General features: G+C 37.8%; 1 protein-coding gene across 4 annotated transcripts in view; it reads right to left on the bottom strand.

The window, feature by feature from the left end:
* RBMS1 (RNA binding motif single stranded interacting protein 1) overlaps positions 1-23129 on the bottom strand; it is a 144106-nt gene that overhangs the window by 58479 nt on the left and 62498 nt on the right. For all 4 annotated transcript variants that reach the window (XM_064661096.1, XM_064661097.1, XM_064661098.1 and 1 more), the window contains exon 2: positions 5664-5839. In XM_064661096.1, coding sequence (XP_064517166.1) covers positions 5664-5839 — 176 coding nt within the window. The remainder of the gene's footprint in view (positions 1-5663; positions 5840-23129) is intronic.

Below are 23129 nucleotides of genomic sequence, written 5' to 3'. Positions count from 1 at the left end.
GAATACATCTAGGGAGCACACCTTCACCATTCTTGGTGGTATGTTTGCTCTGAAGAGCAAAATTGAGTGAAAACTCAAGTTAAGGAAAATCTACTGCAGATAATACAAACCCCAAACTATGCCACAGTCCTTCAACAGGAAATAAAGAAAAATATGATGCTGGTAACATACAGAACTGAACACTACAAATCACATGCTATTCAATTACTAAAGAATCTATCTCCTCCTACAACCAAAAAACATTCTGCAAACGTGGTGTTATTTATTCAGATGCTTGCAATACTACTATTTTAAAAAATGCATGCATAACACTCTAAAAGAAGAAATTTGCAGAGGGTTTCTTTCTACCCTAAAAAAGTAAGAATGATAGATAGGCTCTTGCTCCAAAATAATCAGTATTAATACTGTTCTCAAAGAGAACAGTTTCCGAGACACTGATGCATCACATTTAATTATATGACATGAAATCATATTCCACATAATAATGAATGCAATATTTCACTGCAGCTGACAAATCATGAAATAAAAATGCAAGAAAATGGAGAATAAAGGAGAAACGAAAGAAGAGAAAAAACACTTTAAAACAAATTGGAGCTCTGAAACCTTCAATTCAACTTTTCCCTATCAACATCATCTATCCATAGGGGTTGTATTCATGTGCTACAGGCATTTCCACAGGCAGAACTAAGCAGCAGTGACCTGCCCAGACCAATCTCCCAATGAGTTAAATGCAAGAGATGGTCAGAGCACTTCCTGAAGTCCAGACATGTCTTTTTTTCTAATGAGATATGCAGAGTAAAATTAGCAAGTTTCTTGCTCTTAAGTGACAACAGCACTGCTAACTCCCTGCTACAGTAAATGTTTGAGCTCCAGTTCACCACTTTTCAGACCTGAGTGCTTTTGAAGGAGATGGGAAATGGCAACATGGGGAGAGGTCACAATTACACAGCAAGCAAAGAACATGGAAACATTAATATGCTAATGGACGTCACTTGACTTAATGAAAATATGTGTTTTATTAAGAGCAGGGAATTGAAACAATTTTTAGGTGATTGTGCCTCAAAACAGGGAAACAGAGTATGTAACTTCAAAAAACAAAAGTTCTTCTGCTGTGGAAACAAAGCTGTATAGCACATCTGGCTCAAGTGTTTCAAGAAAACCATTAGCCTGGCAGTTGTTTTAGCTATGCCTGTGTTCATAATGCTGAATATTTAGAAAAGAACCCTTAAAATACTCTCTAAACAGGACATAATTTCACAATGCAAAGGCAGCCACTGCAAGTTTCCGATCATCCTGGCACAGAACAATGGGCTGTCATGGTAATTCTATATTTTTTTACCTTACAAGCAGCTGCTTTTCTGGTTGTAATCCCACTAAAAATGCACATTATAATCATCATGGCTAGGCTTCACGAATGAAGATTTGGGAAGGCTCTATCCACATTTGTTACAGGCATGCTGGTGGCTTATGAGGCCAATACGAGATAGTGCTGGTGGCTTATGAGGCCAATAATAATACAGTGATAATTTAAGGGGGAAGACCAACTAAGTGAAACTGTCCAGAGCAAAAAGCAATTTCAAAAATATCATATAGATTACAAACAGCTTGATACAAGCAGCGCAGTATGAGCAAACAGCCAGGAAGGGAGAATATGAAAGGGTGGGCTGGTGTGGCGATTTATGCTGAACTGGATAAAGGAGACCTGGATTAAGGCTCAAAGCTTGAAATCTCACCCTGGGACTGGGGACTGTCAGGAGGATGAAGGGTCTGCTGCATCATCCTCATGTAATGATGTAAACGTCACAAAAGGAGGTCTCTGAAGAAATTCAGCATTACAGAGATGCCATGCTGCACGCTAGCAAGTAAATCATAAGTAAGACGGTGGAAAGCACAGGGCTTTGGAACCATGTGGTTTCAGCATAAAGGTCATCCTCAGCAAAGCATAGCGCTTAGTGAGGGTCTGGAAAGCACCTAGAAAACATGCCAAAGCAAGTTACAAACTCCTGACTGAATCTGCTAAGACTCAATCGCGTTAAGTCCCTAATCAGATAAGCAGGCTCAACAATTTCAGTGAATAACTGGAATGGATTTATTCTTGTATCTTCAGATGCAGATATTAAATGAGTTAAAAGAAATTGCTATCCAAGAATCACAAAATAAGAAAGTACAATTAAAGTCTAAATAAAATATTCATAAACCAACACAACAGCTGAAGGAAGCGTATAAGGTATTGATAGCCACACTAGGAGAAGTGAGAACAATTACGCATGGCTGAGACTACCCCTGCTTCAACAATCCTGTCAAACCAGCTCTTCATGACAGAGGCTTGGTCAGTGCAGCAGATCTCATGCAATGGCACTATATAGTTGTGAAAAGAAACCACACAGCAGTCAGGCAGCTTTCTACAGGCTTCCCCAAACCATGCTCATTGGCTCCTTTCCTTTGCTCTTGTCCCTCTATTTAGCTGATCGCTCTTGCCTGGCCTCCCACAGAAAAGACATTGTCTGTGGGCCATTACATCAATTGCTTTGCCTACTCCTACATACCTGATGGAAAGCTCTTATGGCCAGGATTGACTCACCTTGTGTCCCCCCAACACTCCTCTGGTTCTGGGTTGACTGTTACGACATCCTTATGACAAACATAATACCTACTTTACTATTCCCCACACTTCTGCCTCTGGCACAACTGATATGAAGAAATTTGTTTTCCCAACACAGAACTGGAGTAGCAGGCTTAGGTTTGAGTGGACTGTTCAGAAACATGGCAGCTTCATTTCCCACACAAACCCCAATAATATTGTCTGAAAAATAGTTATGCTCCAAAGTAAGCCCTCACAACAAAAACATAATCTGCTCTTTTCATCTTGGAAAAGAGGAAAAAAGCTTCAGCTAATAGAAAAACAGAAAGAACCAATCAGATGAAGGTGGAGACAGATTTGTAGAGACATATACTGGCAAACTGTGCTCTTGCCAGGAAAATACTTTTCCACAAAGCTGATGAACATTTGCTAACTGTGTTCATAAATACTGCACAGCTGTGCTACAACAGGAGAGCATGCCCAACACTTCCATAACTTGATAAGAGGTTTCTCTAGTGATTCACCAAAAATAATTAAACAAAATTAAAACATAACCAAAATTAGCACTGCTAGCTGTCATGAGCAAGAACTGAAGCAAATATTGACTAAAGCAAATAAAAGTCACAGTATAATATGATCCCCCACAAAAGAATTCTGTAGATTATTCTACCTTGTATTCTAATGGATTCTATCAAAAGCAATATTTCTCTACAATAACCATCCCTGAAAATAACTTTTTGTATATGATACAAGTCCAGGATGATCAGAGGGAAAAATCTCTGCAGATGAGATGTTTCTGGTATTTGCAGTAACAATTGATGTTTTTCAACCATTATTTCCTCAACCCACAGGTGTTTCTCTGCCTTGTCTGACATTGGTCAAAAGATACAAAACAAGCCAGTGACCTTTTTCTGTACCTCCACTGAAAGCTGCTTTTTGCCAGCTAGCAAGATCATTTCTACAACATGCAGAGCAGCCTTTCTATCCATTCTTAGCATCAAGCACTCCAGCAGACACCCTCTAAGGACAGCAAGATCCACTCTATACGGGGAAAAGAAGCTAAAATTACTCTGAAGCCTCCCAGTAAAATATTAGGTATTTGGAAACAGCTAATGAAAATATTTCAGAGACCTGGAGTAAACACCAGTTTCTTTACTGATTTTAGCGTGCCCAAGATTTTATTCTCCATTTATTTTGTATTGTCTCAGCTTAAACAATGAATATGGCAGGTTCACTTTTAAGAATATCTTGCCCTCTATGTCCTAAACGTTTAGGTAGATTTGTAGGAAGGGAACAGTTAGCATCTGAAACTTTCCATGATCTACAAAAGTGGATTACTGAGCTTCTGTGAACAGGGTGCTGTCACTTCTATCTTACTGCTGCATCAAGTTAGGTGCTAAGGGACTGTGTTGGTCAACACTAAAATTTCTGGACATCTCACTCAGTTCCTCATCAGAAATGGAGAATTTTGAGACAGGGTTTCCCTTCCTCTCAAGTAAGATTCTTAGGAGAGAAATATCTCACAGGAACAAATGCCATAACCTTCCAAGACTAAGTTTACATCAGAATTAACAGTTTCATTACTGCAGTTCTTGTCTGTTCTTTATTTATACAATTCACGCTATTCCAACTACAATTATATATTGAATAGCAACAAAAAAATTAGAATCTTTGGCTATCCAAGAAGAAGAGGACCAGTTACAGCAAAGTATTGAACGTACTTTTTTCTAGGCTGTTCATACATTGGTGATATCTGAGACTGTGGAAACCAAAATGTCTTCAGAAAGATTAAGGAGCTATAGTAACCACTGCACAAATAGTAGTTACTGGGCGGCTCCAGTGCAAAATAACCTCCCAGCTCTGTCCTAACATAACATGAGTGCACAGGCCAAGGTTACTTCATCAGTTCAAATGACAAAAACGGGAAGGAAAAATCCACTTCTGTAAAACATGCATTTGCAACTAAAATTCTTCTATATAAATTAGGTATCAGATATTTTGCAATATTAAAAAACAAAGGTACTCCATATAAGCTGAAATCAAAGATTTACTAGGCGTTCCTAGCAATTTTTCTTAGTTGTGTTGTGCTCTTGGAGATGTATGCTTGTATGCTGCTAGTTATTTATCTGCTAAATGGAACATAATAAATGGAATATAATTATTTTAAGAATCTCAGATAGTGGCGTTATATAAAATTTTAATGATTGTCCACTCATTCAAGATAGAATTTGATGTTTTCTTACATGTAGTATTGAAAACTTAGCTAATTACTTCTGATTTCAAAATAATCCAGAAAGTGCACTATGAATTTCAGAAGTACTAAGAATTTTAAAAGTTCAGTAAAACATTTATGAAAGGCAATTTTAAACAGTTTATAAACAACGTAACTGCACAGTCTCTTGACGTATGACCCACATTTGAAAGTAACTAAGAGGCATGTGCTGCTGTAAAAATTAAAAAATAAAACCAGTAACTCACACAAGCAAAAAAATCTCATGTTAACAACATTGCCTGAAAACCTCATGCTAGGCCAAGTCTACCCAGAATTCCAGCCACTAGAGAGGATTCTTACATGGATCAAAAAATCATAAAAATAATTGTACAGTAATGTACAGCCAAAAATTAGTCTGAAAGTAGGATAAGCCTTCAAATGCACACTGTAATTTACAGTGATGCAGAACAATTACTTGAGGAATTTATATCAACAGATTTATCTTAGCAGTGAATAGAGAAGAACCTCTCTGCAGGTTCTTAAAAGAAAGTTTCATTTTTAGATATTAATTTTAATTTATCTCTCATTTCAACAGCATCAGGGAGCAATATCAGTAATCACAGTTTTTGTGAAAGTAATGGTTTGATTCAGTTCACCACTGTATTTCTACTTTCTTTGCTTTTCCAAAGTGCCAAACAATCTTTTCCTTGTGATTGCCAAGGAAGTTGAAACTTGCCACCATACCACAGCACGAGGTTGGTTGTTCATGAATCTGTTTTTCTTCCCTCATAATCCAAACACTCGTTTTGTGTACCTACTATAGGCTTTTAAGGTATGACATTATAATTTACATTTAAACATAGTACTTACGGTTGGCATAATTTTACCAGGTCCTGGTCAGTGGTGTTTGGAGGCAGTGCTCTGATGTAAAGGTTAGTTTTACTTAATTGATCCCATCCTGAGTTGCTGCTGCTACTACTGTTGTTATTACTGCTGGTGGTGCTGGGACTAGGAGGAGCCATTGGGTGGGCTGGTACAATGGACTGCTGCAAAGGAAAAAGCATGTTAGAGTAAACTGTAGATAGCAATCACAGCATGCACATCACATCAGCTCAGTCTACAGTAGCCTGTTTACCATTTGGAGCTCTGTGTTAAATCTGTTTGTAATTACTCATGGATTTTAAAGACAACTGCTTTCACACCACATTTGGGACAGGATTCACAGGCACATTCTAATATACCCAACCACCATTTGATGCATGCTTACTGCATGACACAGGGTCAAATTATACATAACCTCCACTGAATATTACTCATAGGATTTTATCACTCTTTATTGTGTTATCTGATGTGAAAATGAAAGAGGAGATATTGTTCCTCTCGGTTCCAGCAGGTATAAAGTTTATATCACTATGATTGTTTCGCATGTCAAATTGTGGCAGACACAAAGACCATGCTCTTTCCTTAATCTATCAAAAAATACAAAAATAATTAGAAGCCTCTTTTCTGGCTTTTAGTACTTCACACAATACTGCTATTTTATTTTTTTTTTAAGATATAGTCCTTAAGCACAGATAGCTTAAGGACCAGACTTTAAATTAATTGAGTGCCTCGGCAGAACTTTCATACTGCCACCAATTCTCCACATTTGTGGATTACTTCAAGACTGTCAAGAAAAAGATTCTATATAATGTTAAAAAAATTCAAGTTTCAAAAGGAGAAAAGCACATAAGTACTTCTACCTAGTCCTCAAGGTATCTAATGCTATTGCTCTTAAAATCTTATGACCCTAACGGAACATAAAAACATCCTAGAGAAAATCTGCAGTAGAGTAATCATTTGCATTAACAACAGTATAGCAAGATACTGTACAGAAAGTACTATGAACAGGTCTGTGGTGTTGTAAGAGAGGAATACTTTAACAAAACACCAAGAGAACTACTGTTGCCAGTAAACGTCTTGTGACTAGATGGTTTTCACTGCTGAACCAGCTGCATGTGGCCCCTTTCCTGCAAAAGCTTGAGCTTCCATGGCTCAAGAAGCTCATAGAAAGAACTGCCCTGTGAACTGCAGAGGAAAGGCATGGTAGAGGGGAAAAATCTAAAGTGTAATATATAGCGAGATGTCAGCATAGGCTCACTTGTTCCTGCCCTGGTGCCACCCTCTTCTTTGGATTAGTACAAACAATTGTACAGCCACAGACCGAACCAAAAAATTATCTTCCCTGATCTGGTACACCACATGTGGCTTTGTGCTACGCAAAAGCCTTGGTTGTCACAAGGCAGGGAACAGGAATGTAAAGAGAGAGAGGAAAGCATTAGAGTTCACCTCTGCTTAAAGCAACCATGAAACTACACCCTTAAAAAGAAAAGTGAAACTATTTTGGACATAACTTCAGGAAATTGGAATGAAATTGTGAGGGGGGGAAAAAAGTACAAAGGCATGCCTTATATCAGATATTTTATGATAATTATGTGTTTCTTTTTTGTGTTTCCCTAGGAAGGTTTCAAAAATCTTCCAATCTGGCATATTGCAAAGTTTATTATGCAGCTATAATGGCCTGGAAGGGCCAACTGCAAAACTTGCTATAAAATCAACATTAATAAGTAGTAACACTGTTGTTCCCTAATTTAATTGAATTGAAAATTACCAAAAAGAATTAAATACACTCCATAATCATGCAATATTTCAAAACTGAATATCAATATTTCATTGTCATAAGGTTAGAGATTTTTGTATTTTGATTGGTTTTAATAAAGATTTTTAGAAACATCAAATCTCTTCCAAAATATTTATATTTGGAATTGAAGCACTGATCTAGAATTTCTTCCAGGGGAAAAGATTAAATGCTCTCTTCCAAGATTGCAATGGAAACATTGACATATTTTAACTATAGCAGCACAAGTCAGATTGTCAGACCACTCTGCTTCCACTAACACCAGGCAACTACTTTTGGGGTTACAAGCAGTGCAAAATGACAGAGCAATTAGTTTCAAAACATTTGCACAACAAACAGAACAAACTTAGTCTGGTACAATGAAATTCTTTTCAAAAGCCTTCAGTGGAGTTCTCAAAATGCAAACAGCGATCAAATGCACAACTACTCTGTTCACGATCTCAAAATGTACACTTGCCTCGAGCACACATGTACAACTCCACACACATGTACCCATCTTCATCTAAACTGGTAATTACAACTGAAGGCTAAGAGCCTCAGTTAAGTTTTTCAGTAGCTTTGGTTTGGTTTTGCTTTTACTTCTTACAACGTTTTTCTCTTAAAATCTTTGTTTTTCTATGTTATGAAGAACTGGAGTTTTGTAAAATCTTGTCACCAGTTGGCCAAGGGCAGGAGAGGAAAATGTGTGTCTTTGTGTAGAGAGAGCAGGAATCCTAACTCTGTCTGTCTGTAACACATAAACACTCCGTTCTGAGAAATTTAAGCTTTTATTTAAACATGAAGACGTTCTAGTGCTAGTGGTCACATCCAAACACGATGAGAATGTAAATGGGACCACAGTTGTCTTCCTAAGTTTACAGACAGAAGATTTTTCACTGCTTCCACAGAGACTCATACCTCTACAAGCCTTAAAGGCTTTACAAAACACAGATGCTGGGCATACTGCAGCTCTCAAAGCCTGCAACCCAATGACAGACAGACAGCCATTAAAGGGCCAGTGACAGCTTAAAGCCATACAACTTAAACATGTTTTTTACATTAATACTTAATTTTAAAACCTGAATCATTCTTTCCGCTCTGTTCTTCATCGATGACTACTTGTAAAAACTAAATTATAGAGGTCCCTCTGTTGTTCAAAGGGGCTTATTTTTCCAGTTGCTATTGCTGCAAAGGGCTGGTTGGCAGCACAGTCACAGTGGAGCCTCCTACGCTGACAGCACACGCCAAGAGAAGAGTTTTTCTGCTGGCGTAGTTGCATCACCTCTCCAAACAACACCAGCTAAGCTGATAAAAGTTCTCTTCTGCCAGCACAGCTGCATCCACACCTGGGCTTTTGCCAACATATTGATGTCAGTGAGGATGTACGACTTTTTTCCACACTCCTGGCTGATACAGTGCTCGCTGGCAAGACGTTCTGCAGTGGAGACCTGGCCAAAGTTTGGGGCTATTTGTTAAGAAACAGCTTTCACAAACATTAACTGAAAACTTTGCCTAAAAGCTGAAATCAAATTTGAAAAGTTTTGTTTTATAAACTGTAGTCTCTGCTGCAAATCCACATCAAAAGCTGTTCTTAAGTTTTTGTCATATGGATCTCACAATAATTTGCAATATTGTAACAAAAACACATTCATTAATTTTTCTTTTAAATCATTGCATCTTAAATTAAAACACTGAACACAAGGATAGGAGAAATAAATATAAGCAAGAGACCATTATTTCTTGTGACAATATTCCTGTTCACAAGAAATACCATTGTCACACTGGTTTGCCATTTCCTCCTTCGTTTTCACTCCCAAAGGTAATTAGAGATCGTTCTTTCTACACAGCAGTTTCCTTTCTGTCACCTTCAACAAACATCTAAGCAAAAAAGGCCAGTGACAGAATAATCATCCCATCTGCTCTCTGCTGTATGATCACCCTATCCCATTCTGGAGCCAGCTGTGAGGAGCTTCCAACACCCTTGCCTGATCTCTGAAGGACCTTCCCTCCAGCCCTCCCCACAGCACCACTGCAGCAGTGGGAAAACCACAGGTACTTGTTAGAAAAACAAAAAGCTCACTGGTTGAACAGTCCCCACGAAGTGCCTTAAAACAAGAAGAATTGTCTGTCCGAGTTTTCTTTTCAATATAAAACTCAAATGGGACTAATTGCCAGTACTGAAAAACGACTGGAGAATATACTCATATGAACCATTCCTGTCTTTCTTATAAACCACTCTATGCTTAAGGACTGGAAATGAGTCAGAGCAGAATTTTGTCTGCCAAAGAGGAGAAGAGTCTCTTTGCTGTCAACAGGAAAAAAAAAGACACCAAACCAAAATGGAATAACCCCAAGAAATTCCTTTGACCTGGGGGTTGAGAGATACTGACCATTGCTGCCTTCAGAGTACAGAAGTCCAAGGAAATTTCAACAAGCAGAAGATAACTTGGATAACAACTGTCCCAAAACAGAGCATGATCATTATGGTAGCAATCCATTTAAGTCTCTAATTTCATGTTAGAGACTGTGTATGAAGAGCAGGTATATAGAGCATGCTGGCATTTAATTATGAGTGTCTTCACTCAGCTAAAATTCCTGATGGGAAAAGTACCGTGACTTTTAACAACAGAGTTAGTTCTTGCAAATCTGCTCTAAATTCAAATAAATTGTGGCATACATTAACTACCAGATTTAGCCATCATCTCATAATATTAAAATCTTGTCGCTAGGGTTTTCCTAGCTTTTTTTCAGGTGACTAAGCTACAACTACCTGCTCACCCTGCCTGGCTTAGCCTAACCTCCCTGATTTCCCTAAATAGTATTTTGAAACAGAACCTTCAGTAACTGGCAGTGACATAAAAATTACCATACATTTTTCATGAATGTGTTCAACAGTGATAAAAAAGTATTAAATTACACAAATCTGGACTTTTTTTAAATTAAATTGGGGGTTGTTTTATTTATTTATTAATTATCTAACACAGAGCTTTACCTGTACAATGAAAGCAAGGGCTCAGGAGAACAAAAGATGCCATACCTCGTGAAGCAAGACACTGACACATTTCGTGCACAGCTTAGGAAAATGAAAATTGTTTGGAATTACATCACATCCCTAGCAGAAAGAAGAACTTCAAGTGTTTAACAGAAATGACTGTTCACTGATGAATACAGTTGCTTTATCACCTTTTTTTAGATAAGGAGACACTAAACCTTGATCACCTAGTCTAAGCCAGCAAACCGACGGCTGCAGCAGAGATGCCATTTTGAGTGTCTTGCACTATTTTATTTCATGGTTTTCCTCATCATGCCTGAAATGTAATGGCAAGCAAAACTGAATTTCTGGAGGCCTCTCCAAGTCTAATTCTCAATGGACAAGAGTCAACCAGTAGAAACCGAAATATCTGCTGCTGCTGCATTCACATCTCCTGCCTTAGGGTAGGTTCTCCAACTGCTGTTCTTCAGTCTGTCAGCACTTGTCACAGTAAGATTCAGTAAGTCAGATGCTTTCTAAGCATTTTCAGGATGATACCAGTATAAAGAATATCTCAGGAGCTCCAGACTCCTGTTGAAAAACTCCTCAGGCAAGAAAAACCCTGAGACCTGCCCCCCTTTTCACCTTTAAAACACCAACCTTAACTTCTCTTTGTATGGGTAAGGAATATGATCTCCCAGTGACACTGTAAGAGTCAACAGGACTATTCCAGCAAGGGCTGGTTTACTGCACAAGACTGAAACCATGGATATTGTGTTCTGTGATCATACAGAGATATTTGCACACCCAGGATCCAAGCCTATTCTATCTTCCTTTAGATGGTGATGATGGGTGTTACTGCTCCAGCCACAAGAAGCAGAAGCAATTAGGTTCTGGGAAGATGGAGGACCCTGTAGGTGGAGGCTGGCATTGTAGAGACTCTTTCTGTTACAAAACATCACAGACAGCCCAGGAACACCTGGAGATACAGCCCTGGATTTCTCAAAAAAAAAGTAGTCTAAACATTCCATATCTTGGCATGGAAGAACTATACCCAAAATACTACAGCTGTAATTACAATAATGATGGACTGCAATAAATAGGTGGAAAATTAAGTACTGAAGTTAAAAAATAAATCACACTGAACAGGGAAGCGGCCTCACTTTGAATTTTATTCCTTAACACATAAGTTTTAAGAGGAGCTTTGCAAGATAAAAATAGAGGGTTATGCCCTTTTACTTGCTGGTGTGTTACAGCCAAGTCCTATGAAAACTACTTTTCTAAATACGGTCTTCTCCATACTAAAAGGAAACAAAAGAAAATAAAACCTATAGGTGGATATCACCATGATTCTATGAAAATAAAATCTAAAGGAAGTTATTTTCACTCTTTTTTTTTTTAGTTAACATTCTCTTTCTTCACAAACCCATTGTGTTTCAACTAATTTGAACCAACTTGCCATTAAAGATGAGAAATGTTTCTGACTAAATACAAGAAAGCTGTCAATGTCTTTTTTTTGAGCCATTTAAGAAGCCCTTCCTTGAAATACAGAAATGCATGAATGAGTAGATGCTTCTCTCAGCTTCCTTTTTAAAAGAACTTAATGAAGAGTGGCTCTATCAGTAAAGAAACAAGACAAAATCTAGCATAAGCCCTTAGTCATGGTTCCAATGTTCCCAACAATTTCACCTCTAGATTATTCTGACTATAACCCAAGTTGTCTCCCCACTGAGCTATTTTGCTTCCTTTCCTCAGATTCTACAGTAAAGTAGCAGGACTAAACTTGTTCTCACCAGAAAACAACAATTACTAACAACAGAAAGTACAGAAGTAAACCTTCCCAGTTTGTTACAAAGTGTCACGTTTTCATTTTTTTAAAGAAAATGGAACCAATGTTATTTAAATGACACATATTAAAGCTTAATGCAACAGCAATCTTCTGTTAGTAATGAAACAAAGCTCAAAATCTATTTCCTTTTCATGAAGACACTTGAAAAAGTGTGAGCATAATCCTGGCCACATTGAAGTATATAACAAAACCCACACTGATGCTTCCGAACAAATTTTTTTCTCCAAGAATAGGGTGTGGGGGTTTTTTCATTATTATTACTAAAATAAAATACCTTTCTAATTTGGAGATGGCCAAAGAAGTGGTAACAACAGAGCAAGCAACAAATGCAAGAAGCTCCTTCTGGTTCAGGTAGCTCTTCTAGAGTCAAAAGTTCCCAGGAACTCACCTACTCTATCGACTTTATCCCGTCAGGGATTTTCAAGTTGCGCCACTGATCAATTCCCCCAGTCCAAAGACAAATAAAAGGTGCTGGATACACAAAACTAGCCACACCACAGCACAAAAGGTATCACAAAGGAGAGCAAGGGGAGTGCTGAACTGGGCTACATCCTATTACTTTGCATAAGTTATGAATCCTTTTCTCTTCTAGCTGCTCATCGTGAATCCCAGCATCGCTCTTCCCTCTCAGTTTTATACCTGGATTTCCTGGACAATCCCCTGAAACAATACATTGGTCCCATGCCCTAGCCATGACTGAATTATAGACACATCTAAAGTAAAATATTTGAGTTTTAGTTTCTGAAATTTGAACAAGTTGCAGCAATACAACAGCTAGTCCACATTAAAAGAATCTAAAAAGAAAGTAAAGATGCTGAAATATCTGAAGAAAGACAACATGGTACTAAGATCTACTAGACAGACAAAAAAGCATGTACATGTTTTTGTGGTTAGCCCTTCGTGAAGCAATAGACACAAAAGAATTCACTGCCAACTTCCTTCTTGACTCTAGTAAACACACAGGCCTATTTCCTTCAGTGAAACCAGCCAAGGCTTTTGCTCAGGATCCAGAAAGCAAAGGGTACTGAATATTTAGACTGTCAGAGTTTTTGTTCCAGCCTGAGGATTCAAATTACAAATAAAAGAAAACACATCTATTTTCAGAGAGTCTTAACTTGTATACTAATGGTTTATGCCAGCCCCTGAAAGGTAGCAAGACCAACACGACACTGAATACAAATAATAACAAAATTCCTCCCTTGCATTACACATCTGTTGATATATGTTAATAGCAGAGTATAAAATCTTACAATGTTTTCCACAACAGGAAACATTCAAGATATTGTTGGTAGGGGAAATGCTTCACCTGAAACAGCAATTAACATAGAAACTCCTGTGTCATGCAATAGCTAGGACTAGACCACAGACGGTCACATTAGAGCTGGCAAATCACAAACAGCTCACAAGCACTTCAATGGCAGCTCAAAAGACAGTCCTTACGGAATCTAAGTCAAAAATTATTCCATAACCTTTTTATGTCCCAGGTTGTGTGATGGGAGATGGACCACGCTGGGTCATATGCTAGCAGGAAGGTCCTACATAGGGGCATAGGCCATATTTTCAGTAGACTCCATGAAACCAGCGGACAGTTTCTTATAGTCTTGAAGGTAGCAGCCATGAGGCTTAAGGGGAAAAGAGGAGAACTGTAGCATTTGTATTTTCAGACAGATGACTATTTTAGTGCTCACAGCATGAAGACGTTCATAGTGGTCGCTTCTTACTGTATACAGGATTCTGCTTTAGTACCTATTAAACAGAAAACTCCTACTCACTATCTCCATTTAAAAACTCTCCATATGTCAGCCCAAAACACATGAAAAATCAAAGATTATTCAGGCAATTATATTACTTCATGGAAGTTGTCAAATTCCCAGCATGTTAAAAAACTGTCCAGTCGAACTGCAGCTGGTACACACAGAATTCCCAAGAAGAGTTTCTCTTCTCTGTCAGCCATCAAATGTCTTGCAATTTTTATTTTTTTTAAAGGGTAAGAGGAAGACTCAGGGAATTTCACAGCAATCAGCCCAACTTCAATTGCCCAAAATATTCTGCAACAAATTATTGAACAATCATCTCATGAGAATCTAGAAACAGAGAAAAAATGACCAAAAAAAAGCAGACAGAATAGATCTGTCAGAAACAGATCACATAAAAAAGTCTAATTTTTTTTCACTGCCAGTGCAACCAGCGTAGCAAATAAGGTAGAAGCAGTAAATATCTAGAGATTATGACTGAGACTTCTGACATCATCCCACGATATTTCCATCAGAAAAAAAGGAAATATTCCTAGACCATTTCTAAGGCACTCTGTAGCAGAAGTGTGGACTGGAGTGGAGCACAAGCTAATAAACTCATTAGATTCTCAGTGTGCCCTGACAGGGGAGGGAAGGAATAAGAGCGAAAGGCACACTGAAAGGCATTATTGATCCTATTGCTCACTCCTTCTCTTCGGTCCTCAAATTCACCATGCTTCTGAACCTTTGTGTTTTTATCCCCTCTTAAAAAGCGAAGTTACCCTAAACCTGACTGAAGACCAGAAGGTGCACTAATATCTCAAAGTAAAAGATACAGCTCTGATTAGGATAACAGAAAGTTCCTATAATTTTTTTTCTTTAGAAAAATAAAAATAAAAACAATTAGACATTTCCCATAATAAAAAAAAAGTAAAGGAGAAATGGCACTTAATTTTTTTCTTATTCATGAAGCCTGGAAAAAAGAGTACTGAGATCTGAGAAAAATAATACATATTATCCTCTTACTGCATTTATAGTGTAATGGGAAGAAATGGGACTTAAATGTATGGAAAATGAGAGACATGGCTTCATCCTGCATACTTTTTGGCTCCCTTCTAGGAAAATACGAGACACCAGGTAACCATTTCTCTAAGTAAATCCCACAAGACTAAGCTCTGGCAGCAAGATGTTCCTGCATCACACAGGACAGTTACTTCTGTTCAGAGGACAGACTCTTTCATGAGAAGAGTGCTGATCTCCAGCTCTACTGTCATTTGTTCAACTTTTTTTTGTCATTACCTGTTGTGAACCTTTACCTCCAGTGCCGATATATGGTGCCACAGACAATATTCAGTGTGATTGAAAATTTCTGCTTTCAAGAACTTCTATTTGTGATGTTAAAATGCATATTTTTTATGGGTGTAGGTAGTTACATTTTTAATTTCATAAAGTAGTAAATATGCCATCTTTTAACTATTAAGGATGTCATCCATTGGTGGTTAGTCCAGCTAAATCTCTATATCTCATAAAGTTGCTGTTGATGAGTTTAAGTTAAAAACTAGCACACTACAGATACTTACCTTGGCTTACTCAGAGAAATGCTTGAATATCTGTATTAAAAAGACTGGTAGTACAGCAAAAAAAAAAAAAAGGTATGCTTGGCTAATCTTTAGTTCTTTAAAATAATAGATAAGGAAATGTTTCCTTTGAAAAGTTAAAAACTCTACACAGAAGTTTCTAAAGTATTATTTACTCTTATTTCATATTGCATTAGATCTTAGATTTCTGATATAGTCTTGCAAGTATTGTCTCTTACTTAAAAAGTGTCACAGGCTTCATGATGCACACTGGAGAATTCTGCAGGTTTTTATTTCAGCTTTATTATTTTTTTTATTTCCTTTTTATTATATTCCAAACTCTTGGCTTTTTCCCCAAAAACTACAATGTCATTATTCTGCTCATCTGGCTATTCCTATCCACCCTCACTCCATAGACAGCAATTATAGGACAGAAACAGCACCACATTGAAGATGCATGTCAAAAGAAGCATCTGTTTTTCTGGCAAACTCCACGCTGTTGGTGGCATTGGAATTATTGCTATACTGTTTGTCACAGGGTTAGACCACAGATGGCTCTTTTGGCTGACATAGGATCCGCTATGTCATTTTATGTTTATATTCAAGTTAAATAAATTGAAGAACTTGTGCCCGACCATGCATGAGGGAGTCAATTCCTATCAAAATCCCTTTGTCTATGACTGCTGATTCCTTACGGGCAGCATACTGTACCCAGCGTAGCAGCAGCAGTTACTGTGAACCCCTCTTTCTATTTTAAAGAAGAGAATGTACACTCTTTCTGGCCATTTTTCTGTTACACCAGTATTTAATAGGTAACCCTGTCTATTCCTGCTTCTCCTGCCACATTCTGTGACAACGCTGAGAGAACAGTTCAGGCAGCTGGCTCTGGCCCTTTCTTCTACATTCCTCAATCTTATTCTCTCTCTGACAGACCACACCCTCTTCACTATGCCAGCATCTCCAGTTTGGGAAAGGCGGCATGTCAGAAAAATAAAAGTGTAGAAAAAGCCAGTTTTGTAAGACTTTACCATCAAGACTGAAGCTAGATGATCCCATGAACAGGCTTCTTTGATCTGCACAATTTATGCTTCACAGTAGAGATCACTTTAGATATTTTATCCCTCCTACTCAGTTTGCAAATGTTTTACCTTTTCTAAGTGTCTAATGCATTTCTGTGTCTCCAGGCCTAACTAATGTAGAGGTATCAGCAAACAAGAAGACACTGTAGATATACTGCCCAAGTGCACCACAAAGGTAATTGCAATTCTGATATCAAGAAGGTCCAATTCTGTTTCTCAACAGCTTGTTATGTGCCTGTGTCAAGTTGCAGTTGAATCAATTTCAGTGAGAACAGTTCCATCTTACATCACTTTCCATGGGAATGAATGACTCCTCCATGAGCTGAACAACAGAAAAGCATACTCCGAACATCACTGTCCTTCCTAGTCAATCCACTGTAATTATTTCCATAGTCCTTCATATTATTTGCCATAGAAGTGAGGTCAGCGTGATCTGTGCTGGGCCGAAAATTCCATTCATCTTTTTGCTACTCACTTCAGAAATTTCAAGAAGTGCCCTTGAAAAAAAAGTTTTTAATATTCTGCAGTATGATAAAATGCAGAAGACACAACTCATTACAATCAACACATTGAAAGAGGACATATACAACATTACTGGTAAAGGGTTAAAGCAAGTCTCAGGTTAGAACTAGGAAAGCACATACCTAATTCAAGAAACACTAACAGTGTTAAATACAACTTCAGAATTTCATACCCCACTGCCTTCTACACACTAAAGTCACAAAATAGGGAGCACAAGATACTTGTATGATTATTTCAGCAAAGGTTGAAGTGACTATCAACTAAATTTCAACTAAGAGTTTGTGCTAAATTTGCCATGGTATTTTGACATTCGAGGAATCCACAGTTCAGACAACGTTGCTGCAAGTTGTGTGTGTATTCATTATATACATATAAACACAGATTTTTATATATGCATATATACATACACACACACACACACACACACATATGGTCTGACACTGATCTTGTATTTCTCTATGGCAGGGTGACCATACCTCCATAAATGTGATTCTCCTCCATACCAAAAACACCAAACTGAACAGAAGCAGCCAGTTTTAGAACAAGAGCAAGATTAGTAGAAAGTTTTAAAACCATCCTTATGTAAGGAGGTGTCAGTTTTCTGCACTTGCACATATCAGCCTAGTTCCACTCTCACCCAGTGGTGCTGTATTCATTTAGACAAGCTGAAACATCTGTCCACAAGTTTTATACATTTCAACATTGTATAGAATTGACAGACCAGGAGACAAAAGTGTATAATGTTGGCAAAACTTTTCAACATAGGGCTCTTCTACAGAGTATCAGGGAGCAAACTCTGCTTGGTTTGCATGCTGCAACATGTATACCAACTTTCTTTGGATTTTAACGAGACTGTGGGTAGCATGTATAACACTGCAAATGACATTCCCAAAGTCTTCTAAATTACTCTCAAGACTCTACATGGCTTCCTGGAATAAAACTTGGAAGCTGAAATCTCATTAGGAAAGAACTGGAGTTGAACTGCATTGCTTTTAAGACGTTTGCCTCCCACATCTTTTCCCATTCAGGAGCAGAGTGTAGCAAACCCCATGCCAACCTTGGTACAGGCGCCTGGCTGCACCGCTCGCAGTGAGGGTGTGACGCAGCAGTAGGACTTACCAATGATTTTCATTAATTCAACTTCAAATTTCAGTGCAATTACATGCATTGAGGACAGACAGGAAGGTGATGAATACTGCAATGCTTTAAGTTTGCCTTATACCCAGCAAAAGTGATTTAAAGCAAGAACTAAGAAAAAGCTGTGTAAAGGCAGACCTGACTCTAGCACCAATGACAACTGTTTCTAAATGTTTAGGGCCAGTGGACACCATGTTACTTTCACCATTTCTCACAGATGATCTTGCACCATCAGACAGCCATACTTAAAGCCCACCATATCCAACATTTTTGGCCAAATGTTTACTACAGCATATTCAGCATAGCTGACGTTAAAGGTCCACTTTCTACAGATGTATGATGTAATACGCAGTTCACACACAGGATACCCTATGCTCTTCAGGAAAAAAGGAGTGGTCCATCATGCCCAGAACAATTTGCACAACTTTCTCCTATATAGCACACAGACATTTACCCATGCACAGGCACCACAGCACAAATTACAATCAGTTTAGCATGACAAAAGCAGCTGTGTTTAACTCCTGGGAAAAAAGGAAACAAGCTCATCCACAGCCAATGAATGGTTCAGACAGATATCAAACAACACTTATCTCGTGGCTGCCATTACTACAGAAAATGCTGCTAAGATGGTACAGACAACTCCAGATGCCCTCAGTTGATCAGGAAATACTAGCAGCAGAGAGTGTAGCTTGATGAGCAGCAAGAAATATTCATAGTTTCTCTCATTTGTTATCATCTTGCCCCTTTACTCTTGAAAGTGTCTTTGTGCAAGTATACGCACATAAAGCAGTTTTATCTATATTACTTCTATATTACTATATTATCTGTGAAACCCATCTATTCAAATCTTGAATTAACCTACAGGCTGTTTGAACACTGAGAACTAAGACAGTGTTACACACTTTTTATTTTTTTCTTCCACAAGCCTTTATGACCTGCTATGTTGAAACCATGTGATACGAAGAGTAGTAGGAAAATGTTGATATTTGGACAGTTTTCTCCTGGAAAAGACAAGAAAATAATAATTTTTGTTTCTAGATATCTTCAAAATCCTAACCTGCAATTGTAGCTTGGTTTAGCTGCCTAGAAGTTAGAGAGAAGCATTTTCCTCTCACATTTCCTGTCAGTACATCTTTTGCATCTCACAGTACTGAGTGATTATGTCCTCCGACACCTTTTTCTCTCCTCAAGTAGACAATTTTTATGCACAAGAATAAAAAAGGAACATTACTTTATTTCTTTAAGGAGAGTTTCAGATGTTACAGTAATACACCAGTCCTTTGTTTCATTACCAGAAGGCTTAATGGAGCAATCATTTTTCCAGCATCATTTCGGAAAACTGGGACTAGGATACTCCAGAACACAATTCTTAGTGTAGTACAAATACTATTTAATCCCATTCAGCTTGGATCAAGCAGGCTTGTTAGCATTTGCTCAGCATCAGTCTCAACAGATCCAGGCTACTTCTAGCAAAACCATTCTATTGTTTAATGAAAGCCACTTTGGGCAGCACGTCTACATCCATGGCTCAGAGAGCTTGACTTCAGGTCTGTTTAAAGCACAAAGTTCCTGAACACCAGTTGAAGACAATCTGTGGGTGAACTCTTGAATTTTAAGCCATAACAAATAGGAACACAATACATTTAAATTAAAAGTAGCAGTAGTAAGAGAATCTAACCAATTAGTAAATCTAATTATCTTTATGCAAAATTATTAAAAATGTAAATTTTCCTAAGTACAAAGGATTAAGGGTGTACAGAAGAGAAGGAGTTGTGTCATACGTTAAGGCAATTCACTACAATACTGCGAACACAACAAATCTGGGGACTTGATAAAACACAGTAAGGAGTTCGCTAAAATCAGCATAGCAAAATGCAGCACATGAGCCTACTTTTATAAATAGTAGTCTGCTTCTCCTTACAAATAAGGAAACTGGTATTCCTTCAGTAGGATGAAATTCTTGAAGTGTCAAAGGTAGGCAAGATTAAAACCAAAGATTCATCCATAAAAATGAGAGCAAGATTTCCAAAGGCAGATAACTTTAGATGGAGCTCCCCAGTAGACGTCTAGCTGCACGTTTGGAATGATTTGCTTGCACTGACCTTTGATGGCCTCAACATAGCATCAGGTCAACTAAGAACAGCACAGAAAGCTGAAATCTTTCCAACATTACTGATAGCATGTTTTTACATGGAAAGTCAACTCCTGATAGAAGTTGTGACATAGAAACAGCATTTTCTGAGAGATCAAGGAGGTACAGACAGTGAAAAGGGTGGTATAAGGAAGTCAAAAAGCTTTAGCACTGGTGGTTAGATCTGCTGGTCTGATAAACTAGCTTTGGTGCAATACCAAATAAAGAACAAAGATGACTTTGCTGGTCTTGCTGGCAGCTCTGCTTTTAAGCCAACCTTTACCACAATTTGGCTGAGAAGAACAAAGTGTGATGGAGGCAACTGCGGACCCACAAACCAAGATGGCAGTTCAAGGAATAATTTGAGCAGACATTACTGCCAAAAAGCAGCAGCCCTGACCCCACAGCTGGTCTTTCTCCCTCCTGGTGTCTCCCCCTTGCTAATGAAAAAAACAAAGAGAAAAAAAAAAAAAAAACCAAGAAAAAGGAAGTTCAGACTGCTTCTTTTACCAATGGTGCTGACTCACAAAAGTGGTAACAAAACACTATTAGGCTGTCAATCAACCAGGAATTAAACCAACATTGGTTTTTCATACACAAAATAAAGCAACTGTAGCAAACACACGTGGTACCTCTGTCTGTAAATGAGCCTTACAAGTAAGGCAATAAACAGCATGCACAAACCTGTCTCCTGTAAGTCAGTAAAATCCTGACATCATATGCAGCAATGCTGCTCTGGCCTTAGGGTCAGATTTTCCTTATAACCTTATCTGAAACAAACCCAAGTCAGTCTTTTCTCATTCTTTACAGGATGATGTTTTGGTAGACACTTATCACTTATTAGATCCAATACTTTCTGACTGCTGAAAACATCCTATTTTCTCTTTACAAATTATGATCTTGTCCAAAATCCTTGTGCATGCAATTAGAAAAAATCCCCCATGTTAAGACTTTTACTTATCATTTTCTGTTCTTTTTTATAGCTGTAATTTATATTTGAATCATTCAAGCAGAAGAGCTGTTCTAACTCACTTCCTTAGCCCTCATCAGTTTTCCTCACATACTGCCTTCTAATTTGAAACTTCACTCTTGGTTTGAACCAAGAGATAAACATTTTTTTTGTGAACTGCTGTTTTAACTCATGCAGCTACTTTTTAACTCTAACAGATTCTGAATTCTGAGAAAAGTGGTTTTAAGTGGTTAAGAATATCATTCAGATGTCTGAATCTCAAGCCACACGACTTATTCTAAAATTAAAATGTTGGAGACTTCAGAGTGCGTGATAATGAACGATTCCTTTTACATCCAAAAACTTAGTTCTGAAGTTCGGCTACAAAGATTTAGCAGCTGCATGCTGAGCAAATGCAGGATGCCATTCCTTGATGCATCCAAGTAGCTGCTGGGGTAAATGTCTGACTCCACAATGAATCACTGTCAATTCTGAAATGAAAAAAATACAAGAATTAAGTAACACCTAGGAAAGCTTCCAGATGTACTGCTAATACAACATTTTAAATATATTAGAAATTAACTGCCAAGAAGAACTGGCCCTGGCAGCACAGATAATAGTTTAACTCAGGCATATAAGTGGTTATAGCTAAAATCAGAGGTGACACAAGTAGTGCTTACAGCTACAGTCACCAATGTATTTAGCAGCCCGTGTGGTCAGCAGGCCACGCATCAGCACAGCTGGCACATACAACTGCAGCACCTGTGTGAGACAGCCTCCACCTCTGGATGGTCAAGTCACTTTAACCATGTCTGGTGCTATGTATGGCTAGAGATGACAAACACTGTGTCAAACACTAGCCAGGAATAAACCAGTTCATTTGGGCACAGAGCTCAGCTCATCCACAACTTTATTAGTCATGTTCTTGTTCTTAGTACAAGAATTCAGCTGAGGAATCATACCTCTGAACACATCAGAAAGTTATAGATAAAGGAAAATACTTTTAATAAGTACACTTGGAATTGATAATTAACTTTAAAACACTGAAGTGAAAGAGAATCTGCCCAGATAATTGCTAACATTTTAAGATGAATTAATCACTTTGCCTCTTCTTACTGCACAAACACAGTGCTAAGCAACTGCTTTCAGGTTGTCCTATACAGTGGACAATTTCAAGAAAACACATGTTTAATAAGAATATTCATCTGTGCTTTTCTTAGAAGAAATTCTACCTTTGAAGCTTATCAATCTGTCCAACAGTTGGATGTTTAACACCAATAATCTTGTAAACTATCGTTAGTTTGCTACAACAGCCACAATAAAATAAAGTTGAAAGACCATGTATTGCATTTCCTTAAAGCAAAAAATAAACCAAATATTTTAATTTTGAAGTTATGCAATTTCAAAGTTAAAATGGGACAACAGAATACTAGAATAAGACTTCCCAGTGGAACAAAAAAAAAAAAAAAGGAAAAAACCCCAAACCCTAAGGAAGTTAATTTCATAGGAAAGATAAGGCCATAAAACCACTAAGGCTATCTTTATTAAAATTCTGCAAATTCTAAGCCATTGAACTTCAGGGAGTTATTCCTGTTTTCAGTAATATTTTCATGGTTGACTCTGCCTTTTTGCACGACAAACATCTGCTTAGAAATAAGCTTAACTAATGCTAACAGGAAAACAACATCTACTCCTTTCTAAAACTAGAGTTCTAGATAGTTTTATCAGTCCA

Source organism: Pseudopipra pipra, chromosome 7 (genome assembly GCF_036250125.1).
Source record: "Pseudopipra pipra isolate bDixPip1 chromosome 7, bDixPip1.hap1, whole genome shotgun sequence".
Classification (NCBI taxonomy): domain Eukaryota; kingdom Metazoa; phylum Chordata; class Aves; order Passeriformes; family Pipridae; genus Pseudopipra; species Pseudopipra pipra.
The sequence above is the reverse complement of the archived record's forward strand: the minus strand, read 5'-3'. Positions and strand labels throughout refer to the sequence as shown.